General features: G+C 34.8%; 4 protein-coding genes across 5 annotated transcripts; 2 read left to right on the top strand and 2 right to left on the bottom strand.

Moving 5' to 3' along the window:
* Window positions 1-1,508: 1,508 nt before the first annotated feature.
* Window positions 1,509-3,073, bottom strand: LOC104815767 (uncharacterized protein DDB_G0271670). The gene is made up of 3 exons (XM_010544314.1): window positions 2,481-3,073; window positions 2,085-2,160; window positions 1,509-1,847 (listed from the first exon to the last, which is right to left on the bottom strand). The coding sequence occupies exons 1-3, from the start codon at window positions 3,006-3,008 to the stop codon at window positions 1,669-1,671; spliced, it is 783 nt and encodes a 260-aa protein (XP_010542616.1). The 5' UTR covers window positions 3,009-3,073; the 3' UTR covers window positions 1,509-1,668.
* A 4,049-nt stretch (window positions 3,074-7,122) lies between these two features.
* LOC104815765 (3-ketoacyl-CoA synthase 12-like) lies at window positions 7,123-8,802 on the top strand. Its single transcript, XM_010544313.2, has one exon. The coding sequence runs from the start codon at window positions 7,182-7,184 to the stop codon at window positions 8,610-8,612; it is 1,431 nt and encodes a 476-aa protein (XP_010542615.1). The 5' UTR covers window positions 7,123-7,181; the 3' UTR covers window positions 8,613-8,802.
* Window positions 8,803-12,511: 3,709 nt separating this feature from the next.
* Window positions 12,512-15,431, top strand: LOC104815763 (ankyrin repeat-containing protein At5g02620). 2 transcript variants are annotated; one of them, XM_010544311.2, is made up of 4 exons: window positions 12,512-12,875; window positions 13,155-13,774; window positions 13,915-14,315; window positions 14,531-15,431. In XM_010544311.2, exons 2-4 carry the CDS (start codon window positions 13,417-13,419, stop codon window positions 15,383-15,385), a joined length of 1,614 nt encoding a protein of 537 aa, XP_010542613.1. In that variant the 5' UTR covers window positions 12,512-12,875; window positions 13,155-13,416; the 3' UTR covers window positions 15,386-15,431. The 2 variants fall into 2 exon arrangements, with proteins under 2 accessions (XP_010542613.1, XP_010542612.1); XM_010544310.2 differs by having other exon boundaries at window positions 12,515-12,875; window positions 13,894-14,315.
* On the bottom strand, window positions 15,388-15,982 carry LOC104815764. The gene is made up of 2 exons (XM_010544312.1): window positions 15,615-15,982; window positions 15,388-15,542 (listed from the first exon to the last, which is right to left on the bottom strand). The coding sequence occupies exons 1-2, from the start codon at window positions 15,875-15,877 to the stop codon at window positions 15,500-15,502; spliced, it is 306 nt and encodes a 101-aa protein (XP_010542614.1). The 5' UTR covers window positions 15,878-15,982; the 3' UTR covers window positions 15,388-15,499.
* Between the last annotated feature and the right edge of the window lie 36 nt (window positions 15,983-16,018).

Genomic DNA, 16,018 nt, shown 5'->3' with positions numbered 1-16,018 from the left:
CGACGATTAATCATAGATAAATTGACAATCCAATTTATCAGTTTTAATGATACAATTAGTGGGCGAGCAATTGAAGGGGGCACTTAATGTACAAAGTAAGCATCTTTCTGTGGTAGATAATGTATACTTTTAAAAAAATTTGATTACATTATGTATTTCTCAATTATTGAATGAAAAATAGTAAATTATATGCAGAAAATATGATTTGTGTGTATAATATAGTACGTAGAACAATATAATATGGGCTAACGTTTTTTTTTTAAAGACCGCCGACTAAATATACCTAATTCTCTTGAAAAATATTATCGTTTTTTGCTACTTTATTTTTGTTTTCGGCCGAGTTTAGTCAAAGAAAACTAAAGTTACCCGCAATGCAAAGACAAAGCAATATATATATATATATATATATATATATATATATATGTATATATGCATTATTGAAGCAAAAAGATTAAGGAATACTAAAAATAAAAAATGGATAATATATTATATAATCATATAATGTCCATTCATGAAGGTACTCATGGAGTTTCGTTTGCGTCTGCCTCATATCAAGCGCATGGATATCATGTTATTATTTGCACGATTTATAATAAATTTGTAGATAACTAGATATCAGAATTGGGAGTTTATGGATAAACTAATATGTACGAAAACATAGACACTCATAAATTAATTCGCATGTGCCAATAAACATAAATGAATAATTAGGAATTGTGAGTAGAAGAGAGTCAGTTTTTTGGGTCGGAACGGTTATTAATTTCAAGAATTGCCAATATATCGGGAAATAATTCTTACAATTTGTATTCAATTAAAAAAGCAATCTAATTATGATATTTATAATTCTTTCTAATATAATGAAGGGATCTTAACATATTTATATATTAGTTACACATTCTCAAATTGTTACGTGGAAACTGCGTATGTCTAATTTATCTATTTTATTTTTTTGTATTTTTGCTTGTTAGTGTATTAGTAAAATGACTATATATATATATATAGTAAACGATTATACAATCAAAGGAGATATCTTATGTATGAAATAATATTTTCATAAAACTTAATTTGAGGAAACATCCGACAGTCCAAGAAACAATACAGCTATATTCACCTACCATCACGATGCTAAAGGCACGGATCCATATGACACAAAATAAAGAAAAAGATGCTTTGATGATTAATTATAATTATTTTTACTTTTTCACCGTTATATATTTGCACATTATATTATATTACATTATCGGCACGCCAGACATAGAATGGTCATCATGTTTTGCATCCCCATCATTCTCGCTTTTTTCATCATCTCCGATCCCCACATTTCCATAATGCACGTGTATCTATGTCTCTCTGCGTGTATTCACACGGATTGAAAATTCTCAAATTTTGTATATATATGTGACCAATCTAATCATATGACCCTGTTACCCATATGACATAAATTTTTATACAAAAACATACAATATATATATATATATGTGTGTGTGTGTAAAACCATTGGAAATCGATCGATGTGGGAAAACATTAACTTATTCGGTTTTGGAATTACAAACTTTTTGGAACACATCACGCAAAGTTCTTATATGTGACCTTAACATAGATAACGTAGTCTATATTGACAATATATATATATATAACATAACATTGAACTCCGTCGAGGAATTAGCCCTAGGCGCTGAGCAGTGATGAGTTGTGGCTATGGCGAAGTGAAGGAGATGAAGAAGAAGAAGGAGGCCAGAACTGAGCGAACTTGACTTTGGAGATGCTGTTGAGTACTCCCAAAGGCGTTACATTTCCGACCACTGTCACCTTCTTTGTCGCCAAATCTATATCGAATGACGTCACCCCTGTCCCAGCATCATCATCAGTCATTACACATTTTCATCAACAAACATTATCCTTGATTAATTTAATATAATTACGTGATTTGCTTGGCATTTTCTCTTGGTTACAATTCTCGTTCACCTAAAAGTAAAAGCTTTGTCTTTGGCTTATTATTACAAGGCGCCCTATGTTCAGGAAATTAAGGACTAAACTACGATATATAGGATGGTAATTTGGTCGGATAGAGAAGGGAATCGTACCTTCCATTTTTGAGATGTGCTTTCTAACCTTTCCTTCACAACCCTTGCAGTGAATTGATACCCTCAAGACGACAACCTGCGAATTCCACCAAGAATTTAAATTTTTTTTAAAAAGATCTTTTGATAGGCAAGTAAAGCAATATAATGTCAATATTCTGGAAAATAAAAAAAGTGCTAAACGTGTACAAATGAACATTTCATTTCTGGAAAATAAGTTATAAATGATCTTTTTTATATGAAAAGCGAATCCATGTGGTCATTGCCATTTATTGTATAACGGATAAAGTCCGAATATGCCCATAAACTAAATTTCATTGTAGTATATAATATAGTTCAAAAATTATAATCTAAATATCATTTATAATATGTAGTTGGAATATTTTCTGTAAAAGTAACCTGATCAGGAGACTGAGCCGAGGAGGGAGCTTTCATGGAAGAAGACGAAGAAGAAGACGAACAGGAAGAGGAGGAAGAAGAAGAAGTAACGTTGCGGTCACGGAGAGGAATCAAATCCTTGGACCGGTCATTGTAATCTAAGGATAACCATTTCTTATCCAAAGAATCAAGCTTATGATCCTTTAGAAGATATCTCGACGACGACGACCCGAGAGAAGTCTTGCTCCTCCTCAGGTCGCTGGCGTCAGCAGAACTTTTCCGGCGAGATTCACCGCCGTGAGCGGAGCTTCTCCGGCGAGGATCCACGTCGAAGGAGCTTCGGCAGCTCATTTGACGTGGAAGAGGAATCGACGGCATTTCCGAAGACGACATGCAGCGAACGTAGAACTTGTCGCTATTAGGGTTTTGAGTACGGCGGCGCTCGAAGGGTCTCCGACCGCCGCAGGTGGAATCTCCGGAATGATGGACCGTGCTCGATCGTACGGCCGTCGACGCCGGAGAAGAGCAGAAAATATCTGTGACCCTCATCTCCCCCTCTCTCTCTCCCTCGAGCAAACACACGCACACTTGAAATGTTTGTGAAGAGAAGAAGAGTGGTGATTACATGAATAATGAGATTGAGACCTACTCACGTAGATTTTAAAGAGGGCATGCGACTGATTATTACTTTTATTATTATTTTTTTAGAATAAAAATTAGATAATAAAATGGGCCCCACGAAGAGTGTGGGAAAAGCATGCTTTGGACGATGTAGGATCAATCTGGATTCTGCACCTTCTAAATTGTCATTTCACTTTTGTTTAATTTAATTTAATTTAATCCATGATTATTATTATAAGAAAAGTTTGAAAACATTTAATCCACTGCTTAAAGCGCTTCCTAACAAAGGTCATTTTGTTCATTACACGCATTAATGCCATTCATATTTAGCCATACGGTTAGGTGAATAAATTTGGACTATCTGTTACATATTTTATCAAAACTATAAATTCCAATAATGACCTTTTTAACAAAATTAAAACTCCTACAGTGGTTCGCTAATTATATATCTTTGGAATCTATTTTAGATATAGTAATTATCAAACAATTCAATTTGGTTGTTATTATTTGAGTTTAGGAAATTATATGGTTATATTTATTTTACTGTTGAATACAAATAATCCGTGGTTATTACTATATATGTATTTAAATACGGAGTATCAAATATTTCTTTTGGTCGACGTCTTTCTTTGGTTATATTAATTATATATAAAAATAACATTTTTAATGTTCATGAGAAGTAATTTAAACATTCATATACAATAATGACATATTTGCAAATCCTTCACAGGTGTTTTGCAACTGCATGTATTATATGATATAATCATTATAAAAAAATATATACCAGATACTGAGCTAATCAACGCAATACTAAAACCATAGTTTAAAGAATTTAATATTTCTAATTAACTTTTACCGTGACGTAAAAAAGAATTGTGATTGGCACATGCTGTATCATCTGACACGCAGTACACAGTAGCATTAATATATCCACTAAAAAAATGGCAGTATAAATTTTTTAAAATTATTTTTATTTAAATTAAGAAAAAGATATTTGAGGTTGGGGGGACAAATGTTAAAAAGTTAGAGATACAACTTTAATCTGAAATGATTACTGTCACGAACATAAAACTTCGAACCTAGACACTAATATCATAATTAACGTATAATTAGTGCCATTCATTAAAATATTAACCTATATTTCTCTTTTTCATCGGCTATATTAATATCTATAACTAACGATTGAAATATAGTTACAAATTTACTTGAATAGGTAAAATCTTTTCAAGTATTCAAATATAATTTTTTTTTTAAACAAGGTGGCCATTTCGGTTAGTGTAAAACCAAATCAAATAAGAATAATGGTATTTGATTATTATTATTATTATTATTATTATTATTATTATTAAGATTATTATTATTATTATTAAGAATATATCTGAAATAATTATGAAAATAAAAAAAAATTGGAAAAAATGTTGTTTTGAACATAGATATTAAAATTGAATTTGAACTCGTTATGATAAAAAATGAAATAAATACAGTTTATTTTCAATAAAAATATTTTTAAAAAATTAAAAACAAAATACAAAATATCAACGGAAAACTATTCATAATCACAAAAAGAAAGAGAAAAATAAGAAAAATGCTGACATCACGGTTTTGGGTTTTACAACCAACAAGTGATTTTGGTATTGTACGTGAGAATATGATTAGTTTTTAATGCTCCAATAGTTTAATTATGCTTTCGTCTAATTACACTTGATATTTTTGAAATGTATAAATGGGCCTTCCTTAATATCAGAAGAAACATGGGCCTGCTTGTTTGATCCATATGACCCATTTTCAAATCAATTGCAGAAGATGAACCAAAACTCGTTAACGATTATATATACATGCGATGCGAATCTAGATTATAATTACAAGTACAGGCGATTCGCTTTACTTATTTTAAATAATTAATATAAAATTAAATAATCGTATTAATTTTTCGTAATCCCCAACAAAAATAAGTTTCTATTTTTCATTTTTTTTAATCAGATTAATGATATTTCGATAATAAAAATTTTAAAATAAATTTATCAAGTTATTGATATTTCGATAACAAAAATTTAAAAATAATAACATTATTTTATCAGATTAATGATATAGAATCATCCTACTTATTTAGATTAATTAATACAAAATTAAAAAATCGAATTAATTTTACATAAATCTCCAACAAAAATAAGATATTATATATCAAGAGTTAAATATAGAAAAGAATCTAAGGTATTTTTCACTAGCTTATATATGTACACAGATCATATCATGTGATATTACTTTTATATATACGATACGATAATATTGCTAAGCATGTATAAGAAAATTATGATAAGAATTATTATAATACATGTGACTTATTTTAGGGAAACTCAACTTTTCAATTTCCCCCCCAAAAAAAATCTAAACTCTATTTTTTCCAAATAAAACCCGAACTTAACCTTTAAGATGAAAAAAAAAAAACCTTAACTTTATAAAATTTATCATTTTGGGTTTTATTTGATAAAAAAATAAATTGAGTTTTTTTTTGAGAAAATTGAAAAGTTCCATTACGACAGTGGACCAAATGCGATAGATGATAAATGGGAATGGCCTTTGACCGATGAGAAGGTCGACTCCTCTCAAAGTCTGGTATCAATCTTTGTCATCCTTTATTAAGGGTACAATTATTGTATTAGTCCCATCGAGTTAAATATTATCTACTTCATAATTAAATAGATATTGGTAGAACCATTTTTTTTAATCAATAAATAAAAATGATTTAGCCTTGCTGGTAATAAATACTAGTCTCTTTCCGCATAACCTAAAGTCGTCAATATCGACCGTCGAGTCTTGACTTATTTGGAAAACTCTTAAAATCGCATTGTTATTATTTGTGTATCCATGTTAATTTGCCCCTCCACCTATTTGACTGCATTGATAGTTTTTCGTCATTATTCATCCAACGACCAACCAATTACCACCTTAGTCATTAAAAGACGACACGTGGTTAAGTATCCGTAACCGCTATGATTTGAATTTGTCATAATACCATTTTCCCATGCATCGGTTTAGTCTGATATCGTTTAGTATTGGTTAATAGAAGTTCATTTGGTTAAGGTTTAAACTTTTTTTTTAAATGATTCAAATTATGTAATTTTTTCTGTGTTTCAGTTTAATATCAAAACATGAATATGTATTCATGTTTTGATCTCTATATAGATTTTAATATGGTATTAGAAAATCAATATTTTGTTTATAAATAGATTAATATTAATGTTTTATATGCTCCGTTTTTCTTTCCTCTCTTACATTTTTCAGGGTTCTAATCTTTTCTTGAAATACTTCCCATTAATTTATTGTTTAAATTTTTTCTACTAGATTATTTTTTTTATTTGTTGTTGTAGAGGATTTATCCTCGAAAACTCAAAACGAAAGAGAAATGACACAGCGATGTGCGAGTTCGGTCACCAAGTCATGCTTGGACCTATGTCTCGGGAAGAGGAAATTGCGTGTTTTGCTAGGGCTACAACCGGAGAGACGGGAAGTCGATCGGAATCGACCTAAGACGAACAGAGAGAAAAATGGCAATCGCCGCAAGAGAGAGAAACTGAGAACAATTCTGAGAGCCAAAACGCAAAACCTATAACCCTCGGCCTTACAGAATGACCGAAACGCCTCTCCGTTCTTCGAAAGCTTCTGACTCGCCTAGAGGCTTCGAAAACCTCTTCTTCGCCTAGAGGATTCGCTGAAGACAATCCCACAGTTGTCTTCTTTGGTTAAAAAAAAAATACGAGTTTTGAAAAAGTAAAGTGCACATAGTAATCAATATATACGCACCAATTACTATCATATTTCACTTGTGACAGGAAAAGCAAAAGCTTTCACGAAAAAAATAAAAATAAAAGATAGTTGTGGCAAAGGCAGTTAAAACGACGTCCATTCATAATTTTTTTTAGACCGGAATTAACATCTCCAACTGGTTGGCTATGCAACAAGTCATTACTACATAGCTGTCTTCTCGTGCCCCTTTGTCTTTTCTCTTATATATATATATATATATATATATATACACTACCTTCGCAATCTTAGCCACAATATCAAAACACACACAGAAATAAGAACCAAAAAAAAAAAAAAATGGATCTTCTCATTCTCCTGTGCTCCCTTCTCATCTCTTACCTCATCTTCAAGATCTGGAAATTCATAGACTCAAAGCGAGACCAAGAATGCTACATATTGGACTACGAATGCTACAAGCCCTCCGACGACCTAATGGTGAGTACCCATCTCTCCGGCGAGATCATTCGCCGGAACAAAAACCTCGGACTCAACGAATTCAAGTTTCTACTCAAAGCCATCGTCAGCTCCGGCATCGGAGAACAGACCTACGCTCCAAGGCTCGTCTTGCAAGGCCGAGAAGAGAATCCGACGGTACGAGACGGGATCGAGGAGATGGAGGAGTTTTATACCGACAGCGTGGGGAAACTCCTTCGCAGGAACGGAGTTTCGCCTCGGGAGGTCGATGTTCTTGTCGTGAACGTCTCTATGCTGGCCTCGGTTCCTTCGCTGTCGTCGAGGATCATAAACCATTACAAGATGAGGGAGGACGTCAAAGTCTTCAACTTGACGGGGATGGGATGCAGCGCGAGCCTTATATCGATCGAAATTGTCAAGAACATCTTCAAGAGCTACATGAACATGACCGCTCTTGTGGTAACGTCCGAGTGTCTGAGCCCTAATTGGTACAGTGGCAACAACAGGTCGATGATCCTCGCGAACTGTCTATTCCGGTTGGGAGGATGCGCCATTCTGCTGACAAACAACCGAAGCTTGAGCACAAGAGCCATGTTCAGGCTCAAGTGCATGGTACGGACCCACCACGGGTCGAGGGACGACTCGTACAACTGTTGTGTCCAGAGAGAGGACGAACATGGCCGAGTCGGGATCCACTTGGACAAGAGCCTGCCGAAAGTCGCGACACGTGCTTTCGTCGAGAATCTCAGAGTCATAACACCGAAGATCTTGCCCGTGACCGAGCTCCTGAAGTTCATGTTACGTCTCATGGCGAAAAGGATAAGCAGAAACCCTAGAAAGGGTTCATCAGCGACGAATCTTGCACCCAAGATAGGGATCGACTACAAGAGAGGGATTGATCATTTCTGCATTCACACGGGAGGCAAAGCAGTGATAGATGGGATAGGTTACAGCCTGGATTTGTCGGAATATGATCTGAAACCTGCGAGGATGACGCTCCATAGATTTGGGAACACATCGGCGAGTAGCTTATGGTACGTTTTGGCCTACATGGAGGCGAAGAAGAGGCTCAAGAGAGGAGAAAGAGTGTTCATGATAAGCTTTGGAGCAGGCTTCAAGTGCAACAGCTGCGTTTGGGAGATCGTGAGAGATTTGGGTCTTGACGATGATGGTGATGGAAATGTCTGGAAACATTGCATTGATGATTATCCACCGAAATCTATATCAAACCCTTTTTTGGAGAAGTATGGTTGGATCCAAAACGAGGATGATCCGGAGACTTTCAAGTTCCCAGATGATCAACCACACGATTAATTATTTCTATAAAAAAAATACGGTTTTTTTTTGTTTTAACCCTTTTATATAATTACATTTTACAAAAGGCAAGTATATTAGTGTGATTTTATGTAGTTTCTTTTTTTGTGAGTGTGTGTTTTATAAATTCTTAATTGTATTCCTTTTTTGTGGATTTGATACGATAATATAAACGCATTCCAATACCGATTATTACTCTTGATCGGAATATGAACGCTTTTTTTTAAAAAAAATTTGTATTTTGTGTGTTATGACATGACACGAGACATGTGGTGTTGTTTTTTTTTAACGTGAAATTTAGAGGGCAAAAAAAAAAAAGGGAACTTAAATACAGAGTTCGAGTAAAGGGAACGAGGTTTGGTACGCAGTCATTCAATGGCCATTTGATTTCGCCACCAGATTCCGGGCCCCACGTCTTATCCATAAAGATAAAGAAAATCACCTAATCAAACCCTAATTACATTACATTATAACAAATAAATCTCATTGAAATACATAAAATCTACCAAATAAATACTTGACTAACTTTATTCCATACAAATACAGACAACTGAAATATCTACATTTTGAGAATAATAACTATTGACATCGATTATATATATATATATATATATTGAAATACATAAAATTTGATATATTTTAACGTTATTATTATTCTTGTGGAAATTCATCAATATTTCGAAATTTCGATGCACATGTATATAGAGAAGCAAAAATTAATATATTTTCAATCTAACATAAAGTTATATAAAGAGAGAGATTAGGAAGAAGAACAATGAATAGAAAAAAAAAAGAAATTTGGAAACAGCTAATGATAGGACACCAAATAAATTGGGCGGTCCTATAAATCACATTTTTCTCAATTACAATTCCAAACAAAAAGTTATTGTCCTCTGGCATACGGTCATTCATTGGGCCTTCTATTTGTGTCTGCCACGTGGCATCTGTAGATCCCGTTGATTACTTCAAAACCTCAACGGATCTGATCGATTTCACTTGACTTCTGTAACGTTAGCATTAGTTAATTTAATTTCGCTTTATGTTTCCAAATAGTGTTATATAGTTAAGATTGAAACTGAAAAAAACTAAATTTAGATTTTAAATTACTATTATTTAGTGGTAATTGAAAATTCTAAAATAAATGCATACATGCACATGATTTTTGGACACAATACAGAGTAAAAATACAAACAAAAGAGTTGAAGCTCAGGCCCAATGGACCTGTGCCCTCAGCATAAGAAGCCCATATATTTTTTGGGGTTTCAGCTTTTAAGTCATCAATAACATAAAATAAATAATAATAAAATATATTTATGACGTCATGTGAATATGATTGTTCAATGGTTTTTTTAGCTTTAGAATGTTAAGATATTTTTCGAATTCATAAATACATTTATTAAGAGAGTTCAGTCTCTTAATTTATAAATTCGAATGTGATATCTTACAAATCCAGCATTTCAAGTAGACTGTGTTGTATTCTTTTAAACTAAATATCAACAGAGAACAATTTTATTGAATTAAAGGGCAGATTGTAATATATTTATTTTATTATTATAAGTTGCGTCAGCTTTTAACCCTTAGAGATTAACAGTTTTTGATTGTTGGAAAAATATACAATATAATATCAAATCTCTCTCGAAATTACATATATAATTAGATATCAACAAAATTTGTAACTGAAATCGAATCAAATATGAAAAAATCTTTTTAAAAAATAATTTACGAAAAGAATTCGAAAAGTTGCGTCAAGACTTGTTTAGAACAGGAGCTACATACATGCATGCAGATGAACCGAGTCGAAATACTTTTGTTCGAGACATCACATGCGACTTGCACGTGCGAATAGTTTTTTTGTATGCAAAATGCCACTGTGTCAGATACTTTGTCACTTTTACAATGTATATTTGAAATTAGCTCTACATGTGTATGAATAATATCATGTATGCTATATTTTATGAAGTCCTCGTTCCTTCACCACTAAGTATGAATCCAAATTTAAATAATTCAACTGGTGAAATAGGATGTAAAATATTTGTTTCGTCCTAAATTCGAATCTCAAGTTTAGAAAATGAGCATATAATCCAAATCATATGGTTGATTTTCGACCAAAAATTAGTCTCAATCTCGATTCAGAATATCCGGTTACCCAAAATAATTACTTTTGTATGACATGATTTGCAATAAAACCATATATATATATATATATATTGGTAAAAAGAATAAATTAAATTTATTTAAATGATGATGGAGAAAAATATCGTATATATGAATAAATTTCTAAAGTTATTATATACCATATTTTTTTAATATATAATTTCTAAACTAGACAATTTCTTCTAAAATTATTAAATGTTTACAGTTTTATGTCTTCGTCATCATCGTCTTGACTTCATCATCATTTCGAGAGTAAAATGGATGTTTTTCAAATTAAAATAATAAATTAGCGGTGAATCGTTTTTGTCGTTTTGGGATTCCCATGTGCCATGCTATATCTTCATATGGCCCAAACATGTTGACAAATCAAAATATTACATTATCATTATTTTTTGATGGAACCCCAAATGCGGGCGGCTAATTTGGTTGTATGAATATGTTATCATTTTTTTTTTGCTAAAATGAATATGTTATCATTGTTTCTTGATTTTTTTAATTATCATACGATCGTAAATTTGAATATTACCTTGTTTATTTTCAATGTTTAAGAAAATCAATTCTTATGGGAGCGATAATGGATTAAAATTACATATAAAAGTTTAAATATATATATATAATAGTTTAAAAAGATCTTAAAAGACAAATATAAAAATAAATAAAAACAAAAAAATAAACAAACAGTATTATGGAATATCTAACTATGAAAACAATTGGGATGTTGTGTTGAGTGGCGTGTGTGCCACATCTCACTATCTTTTTTTTCCCCTTCCACCACTTAATATACTATCTAAATAATAAAAGTTGACATTTTTTTCTTTATAAAATTTTTTATGTAGCAATCAAGTATTTAGTTAAATATATTAAAAAAATTACCTCCATGTTATCTTCCTTTTCGTTTTGAAACTTTTTGTTACCTTGAAGCTTTCATGACCAAAAACATTTTAGCACACTATTTAATAATGCCAAGGGAAATCCAAAAGAAAAAAACTGAATTTTTCAATTTTGACAAAAAAACACCGAACTTTATTTTTGTTAATTCGAAGTTTTCATGACCAAACATTTTTAGGATGAAACATTTTAGCACTTTATTTTTTAAAATTCAGTGTTTTTTTCCCTAACGCTAAGCACGTCCAATTGCTCTAAGATATACATTTTTTTTTGTATAAAATGGTATTGTTTAAATGGTTTAAGAGTATTCTGATATTGTAATATTCTTATTTAGAGGTAAAAAAAGGAACAATATTCTAAAATTCATTTTTTGAACAAAATTAGAATAATAATAATTTTTTGTCACATTTTCCATTATATATTATAAAGATAATTAACATCTAAGCGAAGGAAGGAATCTGAGGATCTTTTTCTTTACCAATGAACACTTTTTTTTTTTATTTCATTAATTCAGAATTAATATTACAAAATACTGCACAAAAATTAAAAACATAGTGTGTATGTGTGTGTGTGTATATATATATATATATATTACCTTTTTAATTGGTGAAGGGTGTCATGATCCCCACCTTTCACGAAAGTCATGCCTTTTATTGTTTTAGATTCCGCCTTTGCGCATTACCTAATCTTTTTCTATATACGTATCTTTACTTTTATGGGCAGATAAAATTTCATTAAAAAAAAAAATCAAAGAATGGATGTTATGGGGTAGTATATTTATATGTATGAATGTTGGATGACAATAATAACGTGCGTGCTCACATACACACACACACACATAATATATATGTACATATATGTAATAAATGTACGTACGCCCTTATACAATAGAAAAGAAACAGGGAATGATGGCCGTTGCTTTGCACATGTGCCTTTCATACCGAAGAGATGCCATATTTAAAACCTGCAATGATAATATTTCTTCAAGTTCTTGTCCTTTATATTCTTTTTTTCTCTTGATGATTCCTAAAACAAGAATCTTATTTTGCTTTCCGATTCCCGTTCTCTTTTTCTGTTGTTTTGTTCAAAGTCTTTTCCAAGGTGGTTTCCTTCATATAGAGATTAGGAGTTTATTTTGGTTTTAATATCTCCATTATATAAGGGAGCCTTTTGTTTTCATTGATGGAAGAGATGGGGCAAGGCTCCTTACTTCAAACCATGGTAAGAAGAATGCACATATATTATCCTTCTCTTCTCGCATTTAATCTTTTCTCTTGTTTGCTGCTGAATTGACGGGAAACTGATGAAATCCCAACGAAAATGGAAGAAAGCTCGAAAACCCAGAATCTGTCTGTTAGTTTCGGTTCGCGGGCTCGTACTCTTTTCACATGATACACATATGGTTTCTGGAGATGCTGTTAATCGGTTCACTGGTCGGAATTTGTTCTTTTTTGTGTTCTTTTGGTGGGTTAAGGTTTGTTGGGTGGGATGATCGTGCAGGGCTGTAACCTAGGAAGCGTTCGGGTCGCAGAAAGGACATGGGAGGTGGGAAATCAAGTTCACAACTTTTCTGCATAACCCAAACTTGAAATCGCCATTTTTTACGAGCCTCAATAGAAAAAGTTGTGATCTTTGAATCGAAATGTGCGATTTATGATCTGGGTTTTAGCTGGAAAGAGGATCAAAGACCTGGGTCGATCGTCTCCATCGATCTGAAGTCAGCCCTCATAGAGAGGGTTTAGCCTTTGGTGATTTAATCAGAATGGCAGAAAACCAAGAAATAGCGGCTACTCCTCCTCCACCTCCTCCTCCTCGGATGATGAAGAAAATGGCCAAGCAATTGACCGGAAAACGGGAAGACACGCCGTTGCATTCGGCGGTGAGAAGGGGGAGTCTCGAAGGTGTCGTCGAGATTCTCACGAAGACAGGAGAGATTGAGTTGAGGGATTTGTTGGGGAAACAGAATCAACCCGGAGAAACCGCCCTTTACGTCGCAGCAGAGTATGGCGATGTAGAGATTGTGAAGGAGATGATAAAGTACTACGATCTTCCTTTAGCTGAGATCAAAGCAAGGAACGGCTTTGACGCTTTCCACCTTGCTTCCAAACAAGGAGATCTTGGTACGCAACTGAAAATCACCCGATCAAAATCGATACTTTTCAAGATTTAGATTCTGTAACACCTCATCTGAACCCAATCGTTTTGTATATATATGTGTGTGTGCGCGTGTGTGTCTAAGATGTGTTGAAGGTATTGGCAGAGGCTCACCCAGAGCTAGCCATGACAGTGGATCTATCGAACACGACGGCTCTGCACACGGCAGCAACGCAAGGCCACTCGGAAGTTGTGGACTTTCTGCTGGAACTCGGAAGCGGTCTGGTGAGTATAGCCAAGAGCAATGGGAAAACGGCGTTGCACTCTGCGGCCAGAAACGGGCATGTGGAAGTGGTGAAAGTCCTTTTGGAAACAGAACCAGCCATTGCTGTCAGGACAGACAAGAAGGGTCAGACTGCACTTCACATGGCGGCTAAGGGAACAAACGTTACGGTCGTGGAGGAGCTCATCAAGGCGGATAGGTCATCGTCGTCATCTTCCATCAATATGGTCGACACTAAGGGTAACACGGCTTTGCACATCGCCGCCAGAAAGGGCAGAACTGAGGTCAGTGAATCTTGAAACTCTTTCTCCGAGTTCAATTTTGAAAGTAGAGGTGGGCGTTAATCAGTACCCGAGTTCTATGAGGGTATCCGGCCTTGGCCTCTCTTCCACGGGTTTTATGACCGAAATATCTCGGTCCATGTACCCGAAACCGCAAAAGACGTGTAAATTTTTATCGACCGATCAAACTTGACACATCTGTTGTGTTGGTGAGACAGATCGTTAGGTTGCTACTTGCCAACGACGTGACTGACACGAAAGTGGTTAACCGATCAGGAGAAACAGCTCTGGACACGGCGGAGAAGATCGGGAACCCCGAAGTGGCGGAGATATTGCAGACACACGGTGTTCAAAGCGCCAAGACCATCAAACCGCAGTCTCATAACAATCCAGCTCGCGAGCTGAAGCAAACAGTGAGCGACATCAAGCACGAGGTGCATAACCAGCTCGAGCACACCCGAAAAACGAGGAGACACGTTCAAGGAATAGCCAAACAGCTCAACAAAATGCACACAGAGGGTCTGAACAACGCGATAAACTCGACGACAGTAGTGGCCGTCCTGATAGCGACGGTGGCATTCGCGGCAATATTCACCGTCCCGGGCCAATACGTGGATGACCCGAGAGAGGGAGAGTCGCTTGGGGAAGCGAACATAGCGAAGAGAACGCCCTTCATAATATTCTACGTGTTCGATTCGATAGCGCTGTTCATATCGCTGGCGGTAGTGGTGGTCCAGACATCAGTGGTGGTGATAGAGAGCAAGGCGAAGAAACAGATGATGGCTGTAATAAACAAGCTCATGTGGATGGCGTGCGTTCTTGTCTCGGTTGCGTTCTTGGCTCTGTCGTTCGTGGTGGTGGGGGAGGAGGAGAGATGGTTAGCCATTGGAGTGACCGGAATCGGTGCGAGTATAATGGTTACGACATTGGGGACGATGTGTTACTGGGTGATCCAGCATCGGATCGAAGCCAGGAGTTTAAGGAGATGTTCTATGAACAGCAAGTCTGGATCTTGGGCCATCTCCTCTTATGTATCTGATTCTGATGTTCTTAACAAAATGTACGCAATCTGATATGTAATAAAATGTGCCAATTGCATTAAATTTGTTTTTTTGGTTATCAGAAATTCTAAATTCCAACAGCAGATAAATAAGAACAAGGAAGAATCTGGGAGAGAGGGGAAATGGCTAACGTATACAGCCACAGCATCTCTGGAAAATCCACTCTAACCTGTTGGATCATTGGAAAGACATCTACTTTAGCAAGAACATAACATTGCAGAGAGAGAGAGAGATTACTTACAGAAGGTGAAGACAAGAAGAAGTGGGTTTGTCGGGCTGGGACGACATCAACAGCGAAGTTTTGTGGTCCAAAGAGAAAACAGAGGGAACCTTCTTGTCGGAATCCTGCGTAGAAGTGGAAGAAAACGGCGGAGACATAGACTCGGCCGACGATGAAAACACGTAACTTTGACAGCCAACTCCGTAACTCACCGGAAGCAGCGGCGACTGCAGTGTTTCCGGCGACGATGACAGCACTCTTCCTCTTTCATCCTCCTCCTCCATTCTTCCTTCTTCATATGCATATTCTCTTTGTTTTTTGTTCCTATTTAATTACTCTCCTGACAGATTTTTGAACCTTAGGTGTGAACCTAACAGTCCACGACTAGCTTCTACTATATATAACATCTTCCAACTCCTCCTCCT

This window comes from Tarenaya hassleriana, unplaced genomic scaffold, assembly GCF_000463585.1.
Source record: "Tarenaya hassleriana unplaced genomic scaffold, ASM46358v1 Cleome24, whole genome shotgun sequence".
In the NCBI taxonomy this organism is placed as follows: domain Eukaryota; kingdom Viridiplantae; phylum Streptophyta; class Magnoliopsida; order Brassicales; family Cleomaceae; genus Tarenaya; species Tarenaya hassleriana.
Note: the sequence above shows the minus strand (reverse complement) of the source record. Positions and strands in the feature narration are given on the sequence as shown.

What these genes read in the sequence shown, in the direction of transcription:
- LOC104815767 (XM_010544314.1), bottom strand. Translation starts at nt 3,008, where the DNA reads ATGAGGGTCACAGATATTTTCTGCTCTTCTCCGGCGTCGACGGCCGTA. An exon ending in CGGCTCAGTCTCCTGATCAG is followed by an intron (nt 2,161 to 2,480) that starts GTTACTTTTACA and finishes TGGAATTCGCAG; the next exon opens with GTTGTCGTCTTGAGGGTATC. An exon ending in GCACATCTCAAAAATGGAAG is followed by an intron (nt 1,848 to 2,084) that starts GTACGATTCCCT and finishes ATGCTGGGACAG; the next exon opens with GGGTGACGTCATTCGATATA.
- LOC104815765 (XM_010544313.2), top strand. Translation starts at nt 7,182, where the DNA reads ATGGATCTTCTCATTCTCCTGTGCTCCCTTCTCATCTCTTACCTCATC.
- LOC104815763 (XM_010544310.2), top strand. Translation starts at nt 13,417, where the DNA reads ATGGCAGAAAACCAAGAAATAGCGGCTACTCCTCCTCCACCTCCTCCT. An exon ending in TTCCAAACAAGGAGATCTTG is followed by an intron (nt 13,775 to 13,893) that starts GTACGCAACTGA and finishes TGTGTGTCTAAG; the next exon opens with ATGTGTTGAAGGTATTGGCA. An exon ending in CCAGAAAGGGCAGAACTGAG is followed by an intron (nt 14,316 to 14,530) that starts GTCAGTGAATCT and finishes TTGGTGAGACAG; the next exon opens with ATCGTTAGGTTGCTACTTGC.
- LOC104815764 (XM_010544312.1), bottom strand. Translation starts at nt 15,877, where the DNA reads ATGGAGGAGGAGGATGAAAGAGGAAGAGTGCTGTCATCGTCGCCGGAA. An exon ending in TCTTCTTGTCTTCACCTTCT is followed by an intron (nt 15,543 to 15,614) that starts GTAAGTAATCTC and finishes ATGATCCAACAG; the next exon opens with GTTAGAGTGGATTTTCCAGA.